This window comes from Saccoglossus kowalevskii, chromosome 11, assembly GCF_978046115.1.
Source record: "Saccoglossus kowalevskii chromosome 11, keSacKowa6.1, whole genome shotgun sequence".
In the NCBI taxonomy this organism is placed as follows: Eukaryota; Metazoa; Hemichordata; class Enteropneusta; family Harrimaniidae; genus Saccoglossus; species Saccoglossus kowalevskii.
In genome coordinates, this window is record NC_140651.1 from 6,194,961 (window position 1) to 6,221,176 (window position 26,216).

The 26,216-nt window shown below is 35.2% G+C and overlaps 1 protein-coding gene across 1 annotated transcript; it reads right to left on the bottom strand.

Annotated features, from left to right (window-relative positions):
* Positions 1-1,798: 1,798 nt before the first annotated feature.
* Positions 1,799-23,398, bottom strand: LOC100376162 (mannosyl-oligosaccharide 1,2-alpha-mannosidase IA-like). The gene is made up of 10 exons (XM_006815914.3): positions 22,758-23,398; positions 18,172-18,387; positions 12,117-12,200; positions 10,831-10,925; positions 9,665-9,788; positions 8,101-8,194; positions 6,718-6,833; positions 6,199-6,412; positions 5,189-5,361; positions 1,799-5,062 (listed from the first exon to the last, which is right to left on the bottom strand). Exons 1-10 carry the CDS (start codon positions 23,346-23,348, stop codon positions 4,847-4,849), a joined length of 1,923 nt encoding a protein of 640 aa, XP_006815977.2. The 5' UTR covers positions 23,349-23,398; the 3' UTR covers positions 1,799-4,846.
* Positions 23,399-26,216: the final 2,818 nt, after the last annotated feature.

Consider the following 26,216-nt stretch of genomic DNA (forward strand, 5'->3'; position numbering starts at 1 on the left):
TTTTCACAAAGATTGTCACAATGTAAGTGAACATTGTCCCATGCCAGATATATGACAGATAAAGAGTCTGGAAAATCATTCCATGCATGTCTGGAAAAGTATTTTGAGTAATTTCATGAAATCAAGTGATGTAGGTCCCATGTTCTATGTATGTACGAAGTTTGACATTTACATCCAACATCTTGACACAGGAATTGTAGAATTTAAAATGGCCACCAGTCAGCCATCTTGAATTTGGTTGTGAAAAGCTTTCATTAGCATACAAGTCAATGGTGTACTAGTATTGTTTGAAAACTATCAATCCAGGATTGGTAGAGTCGGGTTAAGTGAGGTCAATCAATAAGTCAGATTTCATTTTAATGGGACCTTATATAAGGTGAAACAAAGAGGGGGACTCTTCCCCTCCAACTCTGAAAGTGACATTACACAATAAATAGGCCAGTCGCACCATGTGCATTTCAGAAAATTCTTTCAAAATGTACTAAACCATTGACAACACAGACTACACATTTAAAAAAACACTTTATCACAATGCTTTAAACTTGCATTGCAAATATTGAACAATAATTAGAGATTTTCAAGAGTTGACAGATGAGGTCAACTGTACAACTTCTGGATAGACATTTACATATTACGTGTGACTCTACGGTACTCAATAAATTAACAATTCATCATTGCCATCAAATTATGTACGAGGAAATTCAGTAATATTAGGATCAAGGCCATGATAAACATGTCAAGTGTTGAATCAAAGCAATGTTCTATTAAAATATCATTTCCATGGCTCTATGAGAAAAGTTTACAAAAATATATGTGGTTTACACTGTGAAAGTGCAAGCATCATCTTTCTGTGATCTGAAGAGAAATTCCACAAAGTAATGTTTGTTGTGCATGACGTTCAGCCATTTGTTGGATGTGTTAACTCATAATACACTTTGGACACAAAATGGCCGCTGAGATCTAACTGAGAACGAGAGCAAGACTTGTTTTTGTGCTACAAATAGTGTTCAATTTTCTCTTATCAATGACAGTAAGAAATAATGGAACACTATATGAAGGGCAACAATCTTGCAGTTCTCAATAAGCAGCCATTTTTGTCTTGATGCATTTTTCATAATTTTGACCTTTAACCCTTTTTGTGACTGGTTACTATGGTTACCAAAATAATAATTCTGCACAAATTGGTATCCAGAGCAATAATTACATTATTTTCAGAAAGAGCATCAAAAATAACTAAGAGCTTACAGAAATGAATCATCTCTAGTAGCTGATAGTGTATGATTCAGAATAAAAAGGTTCTTCAAAATAATATTCTATATGCAGACATTAACAAGGCTCCAAGATTTGATGAAAAACAAATCATGGTGTAAATATCTTGCTTTATGCAAAAACTGTGTAAAATATATAACCTTAAAAAGCACCTAAAATTACTTAAAATAAGCTCTAAATACATTCAAAAATATATATAAAGAAAAAAATAGAATGATTTGTTGGCTGATTTCCACAGAGATATCGATTAGGAGAAATGAAAGTAAACGATTAGGAGAAATGAAAGTAAACGATTGGGAGAAATGAAAGTAAACGATTAGGAGAAATGAAAGTAAACGATTGGGAGAAATAAAAGTAAACGATTAGGAGAAATGAAAGTAAACGATTGGGAGAAATGAAAGTAAACGATTGGGAGAAATAAAAGTAAACGATTAGGAGAAATGAAAGTAAACGATTAGGAGAAATGAAAGTAAACGATTGGGAGAAATGAAAGTAAACGATTGGGAGAAATGAAAGTAAACGATTGGGAGAAATGAAAGTAAACGATTAGGAGAAATGAAAGTAAACGATTGGGAGAAATAAAAGTAAACGATTAGGAGAAATGAAAGTAAACGATTAGGAGAAATGAAAGTAAACGATTGGGAGAAATAAAAGTAAACGATTAGGAGAAATGAAAGTAAACGATTAGGAGAAATGAAAGTAAACGATTGGGAGAAATGAAAGTAAACGATTAGGAGAAATGAAAGTAAACGATTAGGAGAAATAAAAGTAAACGATTGGGAGAAATGAAAGTAAACGATTAGGAGAAATAAAAGTAAACGATTGGGAGAAATAAAAGTAAACGATTAGGAGAAATAAAAGTAAACGATTAGGAGAAATAAAAGTAAACGATTAGGAGAAATAAAAGTAAACGATTGGGAGAAATAAAAGTAAACGATTGGGAGAAATGAAAGTAAACGATTAGGAGAAATGAAAGTAAACGATTAGGAGAAATAAAAGTAAACGATTAGGAGAAATGAAAGAGGTAGGAAATTTTTTTTTTAAAAACTTTTTTCTTGTATCAATCGTCTTGGTGGCATTACCATAAAACTATTTCAAAATTATACTTTATTTTAAAATTATTGCACAACACAAGACCACCATGAACATTTTACAGTATGGGGAATGACATTTAGTTCAGCCACACAGATGGCTAAACAGATACTGGCATTCTCTAAAGAAATGAATCAAACTGTTATTGGGATATCTCTCTGTTTGAAAAAGACGGACACTAGTGAAACAAACAACCATGATCATAAATAATAATGCATATTAAAATGCCATCAATATCATTTCATATAATACTAAAATATGGACATCTCTGGACAGAAATTTCCTAATTATCTCAATAAATTTTGTTAACTTTCAATTTTATTCAAATTTCACTATGATCTTATGTTTTCTTTCAGATCATAGGCCATTAATAAACATATCAGTCGAGTAATAAACTATGTTGTGCCATTCTGTACCAGAACTCTACACAAAGGCGATAAACATAGATGAAAAAATTTCTATGTTTGTTCCCCAGGTACAGTTCTGCTATACAGCCATTCCAAATCAAACAATTGAATAAACTACAGACCAGGGGCAAGTGAGCCAACTGCAGCATGGTCCAGAACAAAGTGACCAGATCACAGAATGAACCGGAACATGGTAACCCAGCTGCAGGATGATCCACCAGAGTGACCAGGTTACTGTATGGACCAGGACATAGTGACCAGGTCACAGTATGGACCAGACAATAGTGACCAGGTCACAGTATGGACCAGACAATAGTGACCAGGTCACAGCATGGACCAGACAATAGTAACCAGGTCACAGCCTGGACCAGGACATAGTGACCAGGTCACAGCCTGGACCAGGACATAGTGACCAGGTCACAGCCTGGACCAGGACATAGTGACCAGGTCACAGCCTGGACCAGGACATAGTGACCAGGTTACAGCCTGGACCAGGACATAGTGACCAGGTTACAGCCTGGACCAGGACATAGTGACCAGGTTACAGCCTGGACCAGGACATAGTGACCAGGTTACAGCATGGACCAGGACATAGTGACCAGGTTACAGCATGGACCAGGACATAGTGACCAGGTTACTATATGGACCAGAACATAGTGACCAGGTTACTATATGGACCAGAACATAGTGACCAGGTTACTATATGGACCAGAACATAGTGACCAAACTGCAGCATGGTTCAGTACAAAGTGACCAGGTTACAGTATGGACCAGGACAAAGTGACCAGGTTACTGTATGGACCAGGATATAGTGACCAGGTCACAGCCTGGACCAGGACATAGTGACCAGGTCACAGCCTGGACCAGGACATAGTGACCAGGTCACAGCCTGGACCAGGACATAGTGACCAGGTTACAGCCTGGACCAGGACATAGTGACCAGGTTACAGCCTGGACCAGGACATAGTGACCAGGTTACAGCCTGGACCAGGACATAGTGACCAGGTTACAGCCTGGACCAGGACATAGTGACCAGGTTACAGCATGGACCAGGACATAGTGACCAGGTTACAGCATGGACCAGGACATAGTGACCAGGTTACTATATGGACCAGAACATAGTGACCAGGTTACTATATGGACCAGAACATAGTGACCAGGTTACTATATGGACCAGAACATAGTGACCAAACTGCAGCATGGTTCAGTACAAAGTGACCAGGTTACAGTATGGACCAGGACAAAGTGACCAGGTTACTGTATGGACCAGGATATAGTGACCAGGTTACAGTATAAACCAGGATATAGTGACCAGGTTACAGCAAAGACCAGGACATAGTGACCAGGTTACAGCATGGACCAGGACATAGTGACCAGGTTACAGCATGGACCAGGGTATAGTGATCAGGTTACAGCATGGACCATTACATAGTGACCATTACATAGTGACCAGGTTGCAGCATGGACCAGAAAAAAGTGACCAGGTTACAATATACAGCGGACAGTGACCAGGTCACGGTGACAAGGTTATAGTAAGGACCAGGATATATTGACCAGGATACAATATAAACCAGAACATAGTCACCAGGTTATAGTATAGTGACCAGTTGCAACAAGGTCCAGCACAAAGTGACACAGTTGCAGCACTGTCCAGCACAAAGTGACACAGTTGCAGCACTGTCCAGCACAAAGTGACACAGTTGCAGCACTGTCCAGCACAAAGTGACACAGTTGCAGCACGGTCCAGCACAAAGTGACACAGTTGCAGCACGGTCCAGTACAAAGTGACACAGTTGCAGTATGGTCCAGCACAAAGTGACACAGTTGCAGCACGGTCCAGCACAAAGTGACACAGTTGCAGTAAAGTCCAGCACAAAGTGACACAGTTGCAGTATGGTCTAGCAGAAAGTGATCCAGCTCCTGTATGGATCAGAACAGAGCAACCCAGAACACAAACATTTCAGACATTTTGTAGCACTGTATAAATACAATTCAACCGAAGTGAAAAAGGACTGATTTTGTTATGTACAAGAATCATTTTTTAAATTTTAAATTCTGTTTTTATAATTAATCTTTATTTAATTTTTACTAACGACAGGCAGAGGATGCGCTTCAGTGTTGAATATCCAATGATCTAGCGGTATTAGATCATCTTCTGAAAATAATAAATATAAATATTTCAAAGTCTCAGCTAAGAAAAAACTTTGTTGAACATCATCATGCGCTGGCCGAGGATTCGTCACATCACGAATTCCAGAATAACCATTCTCTACTCTGCAGTATTTTTCTAAAGCCTGTAAAAATAAAAACGCATATATATTCATGTTAAATTTTACCTATGTTTTATTTAAAGTTTAAATTTTTGTTTGACACAGGAGGCAGTAGGTTAATATATATCATTTCATAGCAAACACATTTACCTGTATTGCTTCCCAACCCCAATCTCTATATTTCTGATCTTTTGTTAGCCTCCAGAGCACAAAATATGATTCAAATGTTTCAGGTCTTAATATATAATATTTTTCATTAGCTCTCATGGCCACTGCTTCTGCTTGTCCATCAAAACGGAAGCCTTCAGGACCAAGTTTTGTTGCTGAAACAAAAACACTATTAGTCAATAGAGAGTAGCATTATGTACATAACTTCTGTCAGTATTAGATGTTATGAAGTATATTTATCAAGAAGTGAATAATACAAGTCTAAATTGTCACTCATATCATATGCTTTATCGAAAGCATATCAGAGCCAACCCTTCTCATGTCCATGTCAACACCACATACCAAGGGATTCACCATTCCCCTTGATGTTCACATCACATAAAGAGGCCAGACTTCAGTACTATCATATGCTTTATGGGAAGTTTCTGTCAACTTGACACCTAAATCTACAAATACCCACATTCCATACAGAACGTAGACTTACCAGTGTTATCATATGCTTTATGGCAAGTTTCTGTTAACTTGACACCTAAATACTATTCACACCACATACAGAAGGTTGACTTACCAGTGTTATCATATGCTTTATGGCAAGTTTCTGTTAACTTGACACCTAAATACTATTCACACCACATATAGAAGGCAGACTTACCAGTGTTATCATATGCTTTATGGCAAGTTTCTGTTAACTTGACACCTAAATACTATTCACACCACATACAGAAGGCAGACTTACCAGTGTTATCATATGCTTTATGGCAAGTTTCTGTTAACTTGACACCTAAATACTATTCACACCACATACAGAAGGCAGACTTACCAGTGTTATCATATGCTTTATGGCAAGTTTCTGTTAACTTGACACCTAAATACTATTCACACCACATACAGAAGGCAGACTTACCAGTGTTATCATATGCTTTATGGCAAGTTTCTGTTAACTTGACACCTAATCTACAAATACCCACATTCCATACAGAACGTAGACTTACCAGTGTTATCATATGCTTTATGGCAAGTTTCTGTTAACTTGGCACCTAAATCTAAATAATGTTCTTCTTTATCTGATCCTTTGGCACCAAGTGCAAACATTCCACCACTAAAACATGCTAAATGGTCCATTTTTCTGTCAATTCGGCCAGATCTATATTCACCAATAAACGTCAAACCACCAGCAGTTGTTTGTTTCATTTTTTGCTCAATTGCCTGTATGTAGTAAAATACACAGTACACAGAGACTTAATAAATACATTCTGTATCATCAGTGGGTAAGAAGAAGTGTAATAGCCATTTTGACCAGGGGTCAACTCAATGTTTGACTGAAGGTGACGTCCCGCTTGACCCCATCTCTCGTATCAGACACAATCTCTCTCTATTCCCTCCCACCAAACCAAATCTCTCCTTCCATTCCCTCCCACCAAAACCTTCTCTCCATTCCTTCCCACCAGACCCAATCTTTCTCCATTCCCTTCCACCAGACCAAATCTTGCCCCCCCCCCCCCAATACTTACATCAACAGCATCATAATACATTCTCTTTGCCTGTTTATCTTCACCACCAGACTGGATCCAGGATTTTAACAAATATTCATAGAAACTATCCCCTAATGCACCAATACAGGCATGTTCTGTAGAAATAACAAATCAATTAGGTCATTCAAACAATATTATCTCTACTGCACACACTGCTTAGACCATAGAGCTTAGACAGCCAATAATAATATATTTATACATAATAATATACTCGTATTAATGAAGACAAGTTATAACAGAGAACCAAGCATTGGCAATAGGTGATTTTCCGTACAATTGTGAGATCTCGCGAGATGCATGACAGACGCGCGTCGAACATCTGCCGCAAAAAATCGAACGATTTGATTATGAACTAGAATTTCTTTATTTCGTAGCTTACATTGACCGGCCGATCTTCGACAGAGGAATATTGCTTCCGAATACCCTTACTTAATCGAAATTGCCTATCATCAAATGTGGACAGCACATTATTAAGCATGGAAATGTCCCCAAAATACTTTCGCGTTTGTCGAATCCCACACGATGTTTGACGCGACTACGATGCTATGACCTTTGTTTGTCCTGTTTTTACATTCGATTTCACGCATAACGCGTGATTCTCGCAGTGAACTGAAAATGGTCTATTGAAATGCTTACTCTCATTCTATGTGTCATAACTAAGGCTGCTGGGTTGAATCTTATGACAAGAAGTTTGTATAGAGGAATTTATAATACTGATATAGTCACAGGAATTGTGGAAAGCAAAAAAAAAAGTATAAATACATTCTTTTTTAAAACCTAATTTTTAATTACATATAAATTAATGAGAAAGTAATCAAAGAAGATCTCCAGGGATGAAAAAAAATCATATTCTCAAATATTTAAGAGAAAATAATTTATTACTCTACAGGGGTACTTTTAGTGAATAATATCTTATTATTTATTTTTTTTAAATGGATACTGTATTATTATGTGCCATTTCTATGATTGAAAGCATTTTAGTGATAGTATAATAATGCTGTCTCTGTATCATGCAGATATTGCATAATACTATGCGTATAATTTAAAACTATTGTTAACACAGCAGCTGTTGCTTGTTTGAATCGCATTTATGGTCACTACATGCAATCCCCATCTACTTGTAAAGAACGAATGTTTAATATAGCATAATTTTTAACAGACACCATTTTTCATGTTGTAAAAATCTATTCATATCAAATTATATATTATTAAAATCATTATGGAATAGTGCATCAATATGCTAAAAATATTCTGCACTCTAAGTATCAAATTATATAAATTACATTACATTACCCACAATGCAGTAATGTTAATAGCTTTCAGATAGAAGATCACCTAATAATAGCAATGGGTTATACTTACGATTTCCCCATTTACCAGTTTTAGGATTTAGATAGTTGTAGTATAATCCGCTTGGCTTATCGATGTCATCCAGAAAATCTCGCACTTTTTGAACCTTAAAAAGAATATAAACACAGTGTGCAACCATTTGGTGAATAAGATGGAAAGAATATAGAACTATACAATACACTATCGTGGAATACTTGGTTCTTCATTGAAATACTATATTATGGTATGTTGAATTCAATTTATTTTCAAATATTTATGATGAATTTGATACAAAATGTATTTTCAGGTATTTTGTTCTATTTCATCATTGAAAACAAACTGAAGATGCGAAATATTTCGTCAGACCGAATTTTATAAAGATGATAGCGAAATACAATATACAAGTCAATAACAAATATTATTATACATCTGTCACGATATTGCACTGGGTATACCATATTAGGAAATGCGAATTCCAAATATGGAGCAATTACACATGTAAGTGTTCTCTAATATTAAAAACAAACATGGCTGCCACCAGGGTTTGACCAGACTCCACACAAAGAAGCTCGCTAAATCCGTTCTAAACTTGTTGAATACTGGCATTCTCATGATGTATAATAATAAGGTTATTCTCGTAATAACCTCATATTATTAGTAAGTACATGCACTTACATATATGACAGATGTGTGTATGGTCAAAATAAGTAATATTGTAATAATCCAACATACAACAAATAATAATTTTGTTATATATGTACCGGTACTTATATTGAAATATATAGGACACACAAACAATTGCAAATAACTTTTTTCAGCCTAATTAGCAATATAAAATATTCATACACTAAATATAATTTATATAAAATAGTTACTATGGAAACATTTGAGGTATACAGTGTAAATAATAATTTAATTTCTTCCACATTGTAGTAGTATTTATCACGTATTAGAATTTCTTTAGATTTCATATACTTCAACAAGTATGTACATAAAGGTAAGATGTTAATTATTCTGTATACATATGTAATAATAGAATGTAATAAATATGCAAATAAGCATTGCGTTTTTCAACATTTAAATGTGTTTTTTTGTGTGATATTGTGATAAGTACTGGTTCTTCAAATTTAAAAATAAATATTCACATAACAGTGCAGGCAGTGTTGGTTTATGTCAGAATTATTTTGTTAATGAACCATGTGCAATTTAAAAACAACTTTCCAAACCCCATAATTTTTCCCCCATTAATATTTTTTTCTGTAATTTCATTCTTGATTTTGAATCAAATGGATATAATTTTCCATCGCCAAAAAGGCTTGATCAATTTTGTTCCTAATAACTTATGCGGGTTTATTTTATGACAGATGTCAAAGAAGACTTAGGAATACAACATTGCTGTGAACAAAGACAAAATTGTAATACGCTGTAATATTAAGTGGATTAAAATCTACCAAATTGTTATGTCTTGAATGCACTTGTATATTGCCTGTATATTGCATGCAGTGTATTCTGCTACTGTATGTATTATGAATGATTACCAATAAAAACTTATAAATATATAATAAAAAAAAAAAAAGACTCATATTGATAGACTCACCTTTTCCCTGTAGATGGGATTGCCGGTGATTTCTGATAGATACACAAACTCCACATGCATGGAACCAAACTCTGCTAAAATAGAACTGCCTCCAGATGCCCAACCCCAATTATGTGATCCACCACTGTGAAATTAACACAGAAAAAAAGCCATTGAGTGAAATGTGACAGTTTCTGTCAATAATTTTGTGTCTTTTTGAAATTTACATTAAATTGAGCTTTGATGTTTCATGTAATATCCAAGGAATAAAATTGTTTACTGTCATTACCTATCGCAGGATGACAATTAAACCATCTCAAAAGAGTGATATCAGTGTAGTAATTTTTAGATTTTCAAACCTTACTACACAATTACTACACAAATTTAATTACCAGTAATCTAATCACACAGTCATGAATTGGTGACCCTATTTATTCCATGTATCCATTTTGAAACCCACTGTCACCATGAAAAAAACAGAATCATAAACTTTGTACATGCATCTAAGTCTTAATAATATTAATAATAATATTCCTTATCTGATTCGTGCCACCGATTTTTATTAACTTTCTATCAGCAGCTTCTCACACGTTGGGAAAACTACATTGTACAGAGATTGACGGAATTAGAAATGGCTAAATTGTAAATGAGACTACCTGAGTAACACGAAAATGCACCTTTTTGTTGGTGAATTTCAAACATTACTGATACAGTAACAATATTTACCATATTATTTTATTTAAAAACAAATAATAAGTCATTAAATGCATTGTATTTTAAGGATAAATATTAAAAAATAACTGATGTGCTGTATCACATAAAAGAGACATAATACATATGATAAATGAATACAAGTCGTGGTATAAAACAGTTGCTATATGTTTGCATTGTATGCTTAAATACAAATGCACATGTGTCTCATGATAGGTATTCACACAGAGTGAATGTAATCAGTCAAAATATGCGTGGTAACATGTAGGTACGGGTATGTACTAATCCAACCATGCCTGAGACCACGTTAAAAAATGGTAGAAATGTAATTTACTATAGAAAGTGATCAGTTCAGTCATGTCAGGGAAATCTGCAATTTTTTTGCTCACGATTGTTATATGATAGTAAGATAAAAGGAATTGTGGTGCATATTTTATACTGACTTAAAAATGTAAATTTATTTAGAGACAACTTACGTTTTCACGTTGACCATGGCCATGGGAATACCAGTGGGAGTATTAAAAGCTGGTAACAGTTTATCAGCAACTTCAACTGCTTTCATTTTGAAAATCTAAATATAAGTATATAGACATAGTTATCACATGCCATCAGATCCTCAAACTATTTCAGCTGTTGTTGCTTGTTTCAGTAATATGAAGACTTACAATTTCAATATATGGTTCAAAAATAACAAACGAGGTATGCAAGGAAGATATTATTTTAAGTTGTGGGAAGATGTCAGAAATAGGAATGTTGAAAGTAAGTGAAAGAAATAGTGAGTGGTCTGAAACTGATTTTTTTGTTTTTCACTTTTTTTTAAATAAGGCGATGGAACTTATAAGCATGGAAGTCACATAGTTTGGGATCTTCCTCGCATATACGTACATGGATATCATATAAATCATTGGTATATACTAATAATCTTAACTGGAAATGGTGTTTGTTGACACAGGTTGTGTTACGCTGAATGTTGAAGATACATCACTAACAACTTGGCCTTGTATATTGATGTAGTTTTGCTGATGTGTATAAGATTCTATGGCTCTATCAGTATCATTTGTATACTGTAAAACATGTCTTTTTAGCAAATTTAGCGAGAGAACTGATTAGCTAATTTAATATGTTGCTAATGACTTTATTACAAATTCAAAATGGCCGCCAAACAACGTCTTTTTTCTCCACACACACTTTGTAAACAACACAGAAAAAACGTACTGACATGATAGATACACTTTATTGAAAAGCAAATTAACACACAAAAATAAACGTATTCATTGTGGTCATTATTTCAATGAAAATAAGTAAATGAAGCGATACTGATATATTATTACGTAAATTAGTAGTACTTAGTAATTTTTGCGTCCCGATATAAAAGGTCAATGTTCTGGATGTAACGCAGCAACGATACTCGCTTTTTCAAATCCCTGTTGAATCAGTTTTTTTATCATGCGAACAGAATCAAACTACACTTGACAGTTTTGTTTTTGTTTTTATGGAGGTGATAACTGTGCATTTGTTTTGGCGCACAACAAGTATTGTGAAAACAGGAAATCAACAATGACAAGCTTAGAGAGATTCGCTAAATCAACATTTCGCTATTACGTCATTTTGCCATGATTCGCTAAAATAGCATGTCGTTTTTTCAACATGTTTTACAGTATTTTGCATTTTTTTTAAAAGAATAACAAAAATACTCCAAATAAACGTGAGCTAATACAGGAACAACTTGCATGAGACTGTGAAAGGCATTACGTGTACTTACCGAATCACCTGAGATGGCATAAGCAGACAGCAAGCCACCTACAAATCGTATATTCACTTCAAACACTGATGCATCTGATGCTTGCTGAAATGTACAAAGCCATCAAACTAATTAATATACGTCTTCAAATGAAAATTAAAATCACCTTTTTAACATTAAATTTATTTGCTTAAGAAGTCTGCACAAAGACAGAGTATAATACGTGTATTTACTGACTTGCCGGGAACGAAGCTATCCAGGCCTTGACATTAACTTTTAAATTCACTTGTTCTACATATTTATTATAGTATGTTAAGGCAAGAGAGTTGCCCGAATGGCTATTTTACTTGTCCCAGGCTTTAAGCTTTAGTTTGATTTTTCGTTTCCAGTATCCATGCAGAATCCTGATTGATGCCACCAAATTATGGCATATTGTAACTGTTGAAGACACACTGTCAAATGCTGTATGAATTGTTATGTACAATGCAAGTCTATGCATGCATGCATGGATTACGTACAACAAAAACTAAGAATGTCTGATTTTGTTGACCAAAACTGAAAGGTGAGAAGCAAGAATAAATCTTTTTTTTTTATTATCATGATTGTTGTTTTATAAGTATATTTTTGAATGTACATTGACCTTTCCAAAGCAGAGGCTATTCAGAGCATTTGATTAACCTGTTAAAAAGTGACAATAGCATGTTGAAATACTGGGAGTCTATAGGTCTCACCGTATACATGTAGGTGACAATGTAAAAATAAGGCTATTATAACAGAGGATGTTTCAGACACTGACATTTTGATTATCCTTTCTTGAATACTGGCAAGGTCATGAAAGTCTGCACTGAATCTACATGTATTTTGCTGTTTATGTAACTGTCTTTGTAATAAAGGTGTTCTGAGCTAGAATACGACATATATGCTGCTTGTTATTATTCGTCATCATGGACCTTCAACCATAAAATCCTGAACAAACTAAACATTCACTGTCTACTTTCTACATTTCAGACATTTGAGACCTGTATATTTTGGTCTTTTTTTGATTGCTGACTTTCTGATAATTTCTTACTGACTTCATGACCACATCAATATTTTTAAGTATAATAACAATATCTTTAATGCTTCCTTTGAAATATTTTTTTTAAATCAGTTAATAGCAATATAATAAATAAATAAATAAATAAATAAAAAATGAACAGAATGTCATTATTACAAATCAAAAATACAATAAATGAATTTCTGATAAATTTTTTATGGTTTTTAGGGCATAGAGTATGCTATCAGTGGCTTCGCTATTTTGGACACTGCAATAGGAAGTAAATATAATCTAACAATGAACAATGTCTGCAAATCCTATTTTCTAACAGAGTTTTTGGTTATGATGCGTCTTCCTTTTTCTATGGATATGCTGTGCTGTGATTACTTGTTCTGAATTTAGTTACAGAAATTCTTTGCTTTGAATTTAACACAATAGTACTCTTTAAAATTGTAATTAATTTTAAACTCAGTGTATGTTCTAAGTTTGGTTTTCATGTTTTTTCATATTTCCTCCCAAGTAGGTTATTATACTGTTGTTTAATAATGTCCTTAATTTTCCTGAAATTTCGTTTTGACAATTTAGGTCAAATACGTTTTTTGAAATGTTTTTCACGCTGGTTTCCTATTAAGCTTTTGACAATGGCGGGTCATTTAATGTTATTTTCACATAATTATATAGTGGCATATTTGTCACTCTGCAGCAGAACTTAATCGTACGTGTTATAACATCTACAACCAAAGGGGATTTCTCAATTTCAGTCGAGAAGCATTATTTGCTGTGTATTTGTACAAAACCATAAATTTTAGGCAAGTTTTTTTCCCCCATTTGTTATAATTAATATTTCCACGCCCAACAAATTGCTGATCCGTGAATATATGTATTAAAAAGATGAAAATATGTTTGACAATCTGTTTTATTTGGCAAAGCATGTAGATTACTTTGATATCCTCCCTTCAGTAAATTTTCTATTTGATTGAACGATAATCCCAAGGTACTTTGGCTCTCAAAAGATTAATCCAGTATTAAATTGTCACTAGTGACGCTCATGTGAGAGATATCAGCACATGACGAGACTCAGAGTCAGCATGTGTAAAGACAAATTTGAAACTCGGCATATGTCAAAATTTGCTGCCTGATAGCTTGACACAAAACAAAACCAAGACTTTGGTGGTGAATTCGCGAGAACATATACTGATTGATACCAGTATGACATGACGATTGAGGGAAGTGCAGCTATATATAGTTGGATGCTATAGTAATGAATGAAATAAATGCAAACTGTCGTCAGCAATGCATAATTTACAGTGTTTTTTTTGCAATGCTACATCGACATGAAAAAATTGTTTTCCGAATCTTCTTTGCCGTTCATGTCGTAATAGATACCATAATGTTCAGCAAATCAATATAATTTGAATATACCGTATTACCCCGGGCATGCGCCCCTCCATGGGCAAGCGCCCACCCCCCTGTTTTCACAAAAGTTACATGTTGGGGACATCCTCGGTTAAACGCCCAGGGTGATTTTTAGCCAAGAACGGGGTCAACAATAAAGTTTTATTTGTCAAAAACGAACGCGTTCGATTTATTTAAATAGTGTGTTTGTTACGGTAGTTCTCTTTTTGGAGTGTGTGGTGGCCCTGAAAAGGGCCGCTTTGTTTTTGTTTTTACGTAAAAACTCACTGGAACTTAACGACGTAAGTTGAACCACGCAGCATGTGGCGCACACGTTCTGCTTTCTCTTCATTCACGATGAATCCAATATTGCAATATTGCAACGATCCATACCTTGGTGAGTGGTTTGAAGCACTTAGCCTTGGTTTTAAAACGTAGTATTTCGCTGACTGTGAATCCATAACGGGAGCTAGCACTTTTGAGAGATCACGTCGTAAACTTGCTAGTTTCTTTCCATCCTTCATCACAGCTATGGCCTTACGGTCATGTGGATTATTTTTCTGTCGTTGAAGAAAACACATTTTGCCGACCTCAAGTCCATTACGATAACCATAATGAGGCATGCCGACGATGGGAACTTGTTGCATCATCGTTATTTTTGTAATGTTTTCACGTGTGTGGGTGCGTGAATAAATCATGTTAATGAGGTCGACCAGAGTTTATTTTCAGTTTGTTTTTTATGTATCGCCATTTGAATATGTTTATGTATTCACAATAGTTTTTAAACATTTCACATCAGTAATAAAAGGTTTATTTGTTTCATAACCCTGTCTGCTATTCTTCAGTAATTACGATGCGATGTATCAATACGTGCGTGAACAAAATTATGCTAATGAGGTCATCACCATCTTGGATTACAAGCGGTAGTTTTTCCCGGTCGTTTCAACTTGCGTGCACTGATCACGGTTACTAAAAAAGTAACCGTGCATTGATTACAATACTTACCATACTTTGTAGACAATTTCAGTGAGTAATACAACTTCATTCGCTGACATAAAACAAGTTTTATTCTTGAAATTCGACCCCGTGTCTTAGTGTTCCCACAGTTCTTGACCGAGTGCTCACGTTTATTGAAACCTCGCATAAATCAAGAAATAAGTACGTGTACAAAGTGTACGAAAGCATTCTATTATTTGACCTTATCATACGATCACAAAAACAACTTTTTAAAAATGTTTTTGGGGTGGTCCTCGGGTAAGCGCCCACCCCCATTTTTTCCCGATTTTGTATGTTCAGGCCCCTGGGCGCGTGCCCGGGGTAATACGGTAACAATTATTATTATCACCATATGCAGACAGTTTTCCATGTTTTGGTCAGATAACAGATTGATGAACGAGAGTGGCGCAAGTCGAGTGGGCCCCAACTCGGTCACGACTAACATTAATGCAACTGCTGTAATCCCTCTGCCAACACAAAGAATTAAATATTTCGGAACTGTTTGTAACCACTCTTTGTCAATATACAATAGGTGATTTTCTTTTTTAAAAGCTCAATGTTAAAACGTGAATCTTTCAGAAGAAAATATGGTGTTGAGATACCCTGATTTTATCAAAATTGATCATCATCAAAAACTAATGTCACGTTTGTCAAATCCCATCCTATGTTTTGATACCCTGACGATGCTATGAAATTTGTTTGTCCTGTTTTGTTCGATTTCACCCATAGTGTTAGGTTTCGCAGTGAACGAAAAATGGTCCATTTTAGAGGGTTTTGAAAACTGATAATACCATTATACTTTTACTGGACAAGTCAGTTGTTGATAGTACCGATATATAATATAAAAAACTTATATGTATGAGTTGCTAATCTGTTCTGGTAGTCTGAATGCATTAACTGAAAGCATTAACTAGTTGCTAATCTGTTCTGGTAGTCTGAATGCATTAACTGAAAGCATTAACTAGTTGCTAATCTGTTCTGGTAGTCTGAATGCATTAACTGAAAGCATTAACTAGTTGCTAATCTGTTCTGGTAGTCTGAATGCATCAACTGAAAGCATTAACTAGTTGCTAATCTGTTCTGGTAGTCTGAATGCATTAACTGAAAGCATTAACTAGTTGCTAATCTGTTGTGGTAGTCTGAACCTCAGACCACTAAAACAACAAACTGGCAACAGCTTTAGGTATGAACCAGGGATTAAGTCTGCAGCAGGCATGCCACAGCAGACCTTTATGACACAAGCCTACGCAAAGATTTTTGAAGTAAGGTTACAGTGAGCGCAAGATATTTACATACATCTAACTCCCGCACCTGGTAGGTAATTACCGAGGGACTTTGCAACATCCCAAGACACTTTCCTAAACGATCCAGCGGCCGTTGTAGACGCAATAAAGTTACATACCCGCTCATGTGACAGTTAATCAAAACACCGGACACGGTATGCCTTTGGTATGTGGCCACAAAAAACGTTCATTGGAGTGTCTAGGAAAATGTCTGGGGATGTTTCAAAGTCCCTCGGTAATTGCCTACCACGTGCGAGAGTTACATACTGTAGGTGTATGTAAATATCTTGCACCCGTTGTAAGATTCTATTACTAACCGCTTCCCTGGTTGAGAGTTCTGAGTAACAGTTATTATGACAACAATTCAAAAAATGCAAACAAACCACATCATAGTTGTATCGTTTTGTCATTTTGAAAATAAAATGCAAAAGAGACTGTGACATTAGTGTCATTCACGTTGGCTTTGAAAGGAGTGACCTAGGAGTCAAATCCACCAAATCATGAACGTCACATCCTAGCTAGAGACGAATATTGTCAAAATGGCACCCTTCATTGGAAAGACATCACTGCTTATGTCACGTCGAAGAGAGAGTTGGCAGTGTTTTTTGGGTTTTCCTAAACTGAATTTATTGTTACTTAAACTGTATTTAGATAATGAAGCAATATATATAGTACTTCTAGATTTTGATACTGTAAAAATTTCAAATAAAACCTGCCACATATCGCGCCCCCGCCTCCCTTACTTAGTTCAAAACTACAAATTTCTGCAGTTGTAGCATTGTTTCACAAACGATAGTTATTAATATGATTTTAATAGTACTTGCATTTATCTGATTTGGGTGTTATCCTAATGTCATACTAGTGCTGAACTACCAGCCAAATAAAATATGTAAGCCTTAATCTTTCATTTTTGCGAGCATTTTTCAAAAATTTTCAATGCAGTTAAAATGGCAGTGTTAGTGGTGACAGTGTTTGACAGTTTGACATATGTGATTTTCAGAACATGTAAAAATAACCAGCAAATTAATTCTTTGTTAGACAATGTAGATGGTAACTTGAGGTCAGTACTATCGGTAACATTGATTTCAGACACAACACTATGTAGCTTTTGAATAGTCAGCACATTTTAAGACCGAGAAACTCTCACTGCCAACCTTTTAGAAATGTATTCCAACAAACTCACTTTTTTTTAGTTTAATCAAGCAAGTTTAATTAAGCAAGTTTAATCAATTTATTGGATTCAAAAGATGAGCCCATAAACAATAGCTCATTTGCAAATCAGGCTTTTTTTGTTCTGAGTCTAAACATATTAACTAGGCCGTGCAATGGCCTTGCATTACATGTACTGGTAGTTGTTAATACTTACTGTTGCAAAATTGAAATCAGTGGCAATCCAGTCTCTGGCTTGTTGGTATTCCTCCATTAATCCCATAAGATACAATGTATCAGTAGCATCTACTATCGTTGCTCCCATGCGTGATCGTCCGAATATGCTCGCTGAATGACCAACTTTAGAGTTTGGTTTAAGTTCGTTCTCACCCCAAGCGTATTTGTGATAACCAGTCCACGCATGTTTCATCATCTACAAGTTAAATGCATAATAATAAATTGTAAAACTTTTCAGACGAATGTAAACAATATTATAATGAGATTTCAGGAGAACTGTTTCTAGATCACCAGCCATTTTCAAAAGACTAGGTCTAAAAGTATATACATTGTATTGTTTGCAGTTTGCCCGACACCATTTTGGTTTTTCTTGTGTTCTCACTAAAAAAATTAGGCCTGGTAATTCAAAAATTATAATCTCATGTGTTCGTACCAGAAGTTTTACAAGCGGTGTAAATATGGCAGCCAATGGATAATGTCACAGTGGCACTTACTCGCTGATAGGTGACGAGTCGATTGATCCTACATTTCTGTCTTCTGTGTACTTGAGCAATTGCCAATTCTGGGCCATGTCATAATAATGTACATACATATCAATTCGTTGCAACGAAGCAGTGTATTTTGAGTTTAAGAATTGTATAAATGTGGGTCTCAATTTAAATTTAGGATGCCAATGTACTTCAAACACCCAATGTGAATAGCTTGTGGTGATGAAGTCTCTTTACGTCTGCGTCTGTCCGAGTTCGCACGTTTTTAAGCCAGCGTAAATATTATATAAACATAAATAGTTATACTGGCATAAAGTTTTGTTTATAGTAATATAGTTTGAATATAAACATGTCAGAGATATGGATCCAGAAGCTAACATGATATTCAGTCATCTTGTATCTGATTGTCAAACGAATACTTGTCTATGTTGAGAGATATTGCTCTGGAACAGCATTAATTTAAACAAAATGTCCATTGAAACCAATACATCTGTATATCTATGACATGATGCATAATGAATAAATGAAATTTGAACATAATCAGTCAAAGCATGTCAGAGATATGACACTAGAACTGCATTGATTAAAACAAAACAGCCACCAGTCGGCCATTTTGAATCCAATTTAAAAAACAAAATGACATGCATCAAGATAGCACAGTGTCCCATGTATGTCTGTAAACAGTTGCGAAGAGCCAGAAAAGCTTGATTTCAATGATTTTTCAGCACAAAAATGGTCGTCATTCGGCCATCTTGAATCAGAATTGATGTGCATTTGTATAATATTATGTATGATGTATGTGTGAAGTTTGAATGTAATCGGCCCAGATATGTCTAAGATATGTCTAAGATATAGGTCTGGTGTGGGTCCATAAGTCCATGTTTTTGAACAACGTCAAAATGGGAACTAAAAATTAAGAAATATAAAGGATTTGGTTCTCCCATAGCGAAAGGGATTGACTTGGGCAACTGGACAATCATAAATTTCAAATCCTGTAGACACACGTGAGTCATAAACCTTCAATCACATTTCTCAGCGGCAATATTGTTTGGGAGGAACATAGATTTTGAAGATAAAAGCAGTCAAAACACAAAATCATAGCACATGCCATAGCTAATTTATAATGGCCACGTCAACTGTGAAGATTGCTACTAGAAGACAAATAACCTTTTGAATATGTATCAAGAGACAATCTGATTAAATTCTGTAAAGGGTCAAGAGGGGTGAATTCCATGCTATACATGATGCTTACTTAGTGCCAGGTATTAATTGCCACACAACAATTTACACGGAAATCATGTTTATTTATTTCTAAAGACTTCTAATCACTAATTACCCTCAGAAATTTCTTCAATTAGCCTAATTAGACAAAGAGATACCAAGACCCATGACAATCTACTTAGACGATTCTGTTTGTAGAAATAAGTGTTGGTCAACTCTAATTGAGACTTGTATAGACATCTTGTTGAAACGTGTAAAGGTTGCTACAATTAAGACATTTTTTACAATTAGTTTAATTATTTAGTGGTGATATTTGGCTGTATTTAGGTCTTAAAAAGTGTTTTATTTGACATGTTCCAATTAAAAGGCAATAATAGTGATACCAACAAGACGCACATAAACTTACTAGCTGAGTTGAGGTATTTATGTAAAATAAAACTGCATACATCAGCATTTGGCAAATTCTAATAAAAAATGTTGATGTTTTTATAGGAAATATTTTTGTCAGTAAGTGTGTGGATTTGAATATTGTCACCAACTGTAGTAGTAAAAAGGCTATTTCCAAAAGTTTTTCTTTCTGGTTCAACAAAATGTCTAGACAAGCTCCATTGATATTCAATCCATTGTTTTTGGAAATGATATGACCCTAATGCACATCATTATTTTTTCAGATCAGATTCAAAATGGCAGTCTCACAGCCAAATTTGTTTCAATAAATGCTGAACCGAGGCTGCATGCCTTGACTCTTCATTTTCAAACTTTGTGTTTGTACTAGGCAACAGTTTCTAATATGAATGCCACTGTTTTTATGCACAATTTTCGATACCAAGACAACATTTAAAGTTTGGGACTTTGTGGCAGGGCAGGGCTTCCTATCATAATGGGATTCTGTTTAATAAACAAGCTATACTGGTATCAATCAGGCACAATTGAACACAAGCACCTAGATAGGATTTGAACTCAGGTCTGTTGTAAACAACCACTAAGCTAACAGTTCCTGGTAACAAACATCAATACAACTGTGTCAATGTTATTGTGAATGAAATAATGGGGTTGATCTGCAATTCAAGATGATCAAATCTGATCTGAAGAAACACTATGGTCTAGACTGGCAAAGTGTGGACTTCTTTTTTGTTTCACAAAAAGAAATAATTAATTGTCCTTTTAGTCATTTTAGCGTGATCTCGAAAACTTACTTGACCACTAAAGAAATCCCGACTGGACGCATCTGCAGATATTTGACTGCTATTAATTATTCATGATGTCATTGATTATTCATGAGTGGGTGTGTGAAAGTAAACATGACCTTTCAAAGGTTGATTCGAATCGATCACAGAGATGGATTTTTTAACTTTCTAAGTGCGAAAGCAATACTTTCATCCAAGTTGATTTAAATGTCCAATGTATATAAGTCTTTCAAAATCGCCGGGACCTCAGAAGTTAATGGTCACGTACATTAACATAGATAACATATAACGTATATAGCTGCACTCTGATTCGTTGTCAATGCTAGTCAACAGCTTTTAATTAGCATAATCACCGGAGTGATTTCGCTCCGGTTTTCACTCCAACGCAGGGGGTCGCCTGCAGATGCGTCCAGTCTGGATTTCTTTCGCAGTCATGCTAGTTTTCGCGATCACATTAAAAAGACTAAATTGACAATTAATTATATAAGTCCCGATTTTGCCAGTCTAACTATGGTCCTTTAATACACGTCATTAAATACATAAACCAACAATAGTTGTATAACCACAATTCCATTTAGGTTATGAACAGACGAAATGCCTGAATTTGATGCTTTTTTTTAACATGAAAAGTGCCAACAATATGCAATCTTGAATTGGATTAATTAATCTGACAAATTAATGTACGTATGTGTGACATGATGTATGATTTATCTATAAAGTTTAAAATGATTGGTCAAGGCATACATGTACAAGAGATATGGCTCCAGAACAGTTTAAATCTGCTGACAAACAAAATGACATGCATCAAGGCCCCATAATGTCCAATGTGAGTACCAAGTTTAAGTAAAATCCATCCCTACACAACTGAGATCTGGTTGAATTTTTAAAATTAAAATGGACTTCATTCAGCCATCTTGAATCAGATCATGAAACAAATGGATATATGAAGTTTGAATGTTTGACATAAATGTGAAAAAAATACAGCAAATTCATCAACAAAAACAGAGCATAAAACTATGTGAAGGCAAATTTTTTTTTTTAAATTGTATTTTTTCAGCCATTACCCTTACCAGAGAGTCTCTAATAGTCTACCATAAAACAAAAAATACTTCAACAAAATAAATTTTGGATGTGAATGCATGTCATGGTTTTAGGAGTTATTATACATGTATAAAGGCTATTTTTTTATATTTTAAGAATAAGATTTTTTTTAGTTTATAGTTTTAAATTTTTTTTTTGTAAGACCCTTTTTTGTCCTTTCTTAAGGATTGTATGCGTCTAATAATTTATATATATATTACATATTACATATATATACAATGTCAAGGTAATACTACTATATTAAAATCAAACAATCAACATGAACTCAAAAAACAATTTTTCAATTTCATGTGCCTTGGTGTATAGTCAATCACTGAATCAAGTATGTGCAACATTGCTTACGGTCGGTATATTGGTTTAACAGTACACATTTTAAGTGACAAGGCGATATGCTATCAAGGACCCTGTGATGGCTAAAACAATGCAAATATCATTTTTAGAATAACATTAATATGGTATAAAAGAAGCTAAAGTATCTGACATATGCTAACATATGTCACTCCACGTTATCCTTGTGCCCTTTGTTATACATGTACATGTATGAATGAACAACATTACAACTCCCTTACCTCACGGACTTTGTCACGTTTTTCTTTCACATCGGCATCTGTCGGTTCCCTGCCTTTCACCCCCACAACACCTGTATCAACGATTTCAACATTTGATAATTTCAATCGTATGTCTTCTTCAACTTTTTTCAGTTCCTCTTGTTTTTGGTTGTGTAAAATTTCTTCTTTTTCTTTCTGGATGGCATCAAGGACCTCCTTAGGATTGCCTTGAAGCGCGGCCTGTGCTTCCTCTAATGCTTTATCCTGCCTCATTTGAAACACAATTTTATCTTTTAGAATTTGTTCATCTTGTATTCGATGTTCCTCGTCGTCATGTTTGTCAATAAATCCTTCGCCGGGTTTTATTGAGATCTGAGGATGGGGGAACAACACTTCACCCACTTCACCACCAATATTTAAATCGATGGTTTCTAGTCCGACTTTCTCTGGAATAAACAGAACAGCACCAAAACAAAATGTTCCGAAAGTTACAAATATGAGTAAAATAACATACTTTTCCCGAAGTCGTAAAGTCTGTCGTGCAATTGGAATGGGGACACCATTAGCAGTGTACCGCTGGAATATCGGTAGCGATCCACTACCCGTCGCCATCTTGAATAACCATTCCCAATGTTGGTATGTTAGTATGTTATCTCATTACTCCAAATACAGTCACCACACTTTTCATGTTGGTGGCTTGTGTAGTCTTCAAGTTTGTATGCCATCGCCAATTATAAACCAATACAAAAATTACAATTACATCACAATTAAAGACACCATTGTCTTAACTGGCAGACATTACAAATTGCAGCAGTTGATTCTAGAACGTGGGATAAGTTTACACAAAACAAAGTTGTAGATGAAAAACACGTTATGCCATGTATTAGCCAGCATACATGAGCACTTATTTAACAAAGTGGAAACACGTATTAGAAATTCTGAACCAGTACTGACAGTGATAATTTTATTTCTATTATGTTTAACTGACATGTGCCACTCACTATTCTAGCTCAATTCATAATAATACCAGACAGTAACATCAATTTTTTTTTTAAATATGTTTTTTGGGGTGCTATTGTTTTTTATGGCAATTATGAACCGCTGTGCTGTATAGTGCTGGGAAGTAAACGACAAATGTCCTTGTTTCATTAAATCATCTCGCATTTAGAAGGCGTAACCAATGACGTCGACAGTGAATATCGTTCGCGCGTAGATATGAGGTGAATCGTTTTGAAATTTTTTACGTAAGTTGGCAAATAGAGAATCAAATCATTTCGTTGTACGCCCTCTATATGCGTTTGTTGACTTATCGTCTTTTGTTTTTGTTTTAGGGATACGTACTCTGATATCTCCAGGACGTGAATCACAGATAGTCGACCCAAGAAATAGGTGTCAATGTTCTGAGGGACATGAATTAATACCAGTCTTGCCAGGAATCGAACTTTGAAAAAAGAGTTTTCCTTTTCATCCCCTTAAAATATAAAACACGTTGCAATTTTTGTTCGAATCATCTGAGTTGTAAAATACGTTGCAATTATCGTTTGAATTCCTAAAGACGTAAAATACATTGCAATCTTCTTTCGTATACCCATTCACTGTAATCCTCTTTCGTGTCTCTTGAGTGGTAACATACATTGCAAGCTTCGAATGACGGGTGTCCATCATGATTCAGACAAACAGGCGCCTTGAAATAGAAAACATGTACCATGAAATAACGAATAGTAGGTGTTGAAATCCATAACATCCTGGGACATATCGTGGACATTTCTTTAAGGATCAAGATTTTCTATCATTTCCTGGAAGGCTTTGTGGCTCCTCTTTGTGTCCATTGACTAATTAATGCTCTTGTCCATTCTCCAAAGAAACTGACATCAACTAAACTATGACTCCACGCCCCGTATATGGAGCTATTATGTTCACGTGGTTGGTGGTAGTGTTTACATTCAGCTGTAGAATTTAGGATACCGTGGTTACTAGAGTATCAGATAGACTCAATGTTATTTGAAAAGTGGACTCGCGTGTTAATGGTTCCTATACGTAACTCACCCAGGTACTGGTGATTCGATCGTGGAGAATTATACAAATATGTTATGTACAATGACGCCCGCTATTGTCAAAAATATGTACCTTTGTTTTTATGAAGCGGTGATTGTCCCAGTGGTGGTTGCCACCCATACTAGCATATATTACCCAAAGCGATAACTCTAATCGAAAAGTACTGACATTGTGACAGGTAAACTTCACTGACAAATATCAGCAGATCATCACCCATGAATCTGATGTTGGGGATATTTGGTATGAGCCACGTGGAGCACAGGGGTCTGTCGATCTAAGTATCCGGTGATATGATCTGGCAGAACAAATAAAATAATTTTTTGTCGATAAACATGTTGGTTCGAGAAAAATGCAAGATCCGTGTACATATGGAACTACAAAACACAATTTCGAATGCATTGAATCTTATTTAATTTCTTATTTTTTATGGACACTAGCGACGATTGTCTTAGTTTTAAAAAAAATGTCAACAGATTCAATGAATGTCTTATAATTTTCGTCTAAAAACGTCGTTAATAAACTCCCTCGACAACTTTTCAGGTCATACACTAAACCACATCATATACAACACAATCTGTCACATAATAACCTAAACACTTATAAAACACATTCGAAAACAGATGACGTCACCTAGAATGACAAGTGAATTGGTCTATAAACACTGACTCATGTTTAGTGTCATAGCAATGACAATGATGCGTGGCTGTGAATGTTTTGTTACTTTTTAACAGTTTATTTTTTGATTATACACATTGCCATGATGGTTTAATTGCTTGTAAGATCCTGTTAACATGGTACGCTCAATACTGTTACATGGGATTGTCTGCAACGGAACCCTGTTCCTAGCATCCTCTGCCCATTCGATCGATCAGTACGCGCAAAGGACGCCGAATAGACCTGCTCATGCTCGTAGGGTTGATAAACCTCGATATGGATTGTAGACACCGTGTGCAAAAAAGTGTACGAAATTCATGCTAACCCGTTGTTCCGGGGCCAGCTATTTTTTTAATAGCTGTTTTTCGAAACGTCGCTGTAAACACCAAAGTGGCGGCCGAATTCCGTGATGGGTCAGATACACATCGTCATGTAAACATGTCGCGATGGTATCAATCACAAATCAGAGCCAAAATTATTATCAGTGTGGCTGTAAATATTAGTGTTTCCAGCACTTGTTGATGCAGGTGCAGATCTTGATTTTGAAATGACTGGATGCCGTTGTACCGTTGAGTGTAATAGAATGTTAAATTGAATAATATATATATCCAGCAATTAAAGCAAGCATAAAATAGAGTAAACTTGAATTTATTCATCAAACAACAAATTACATAAACAAATGTGCTGTATGATCCCCCAGCGGCCAGTATTTTTCTCTCAGAGCTACCATTTTTTTTTCAACTTACTGACGCACCTTGTTCAGTACAGATT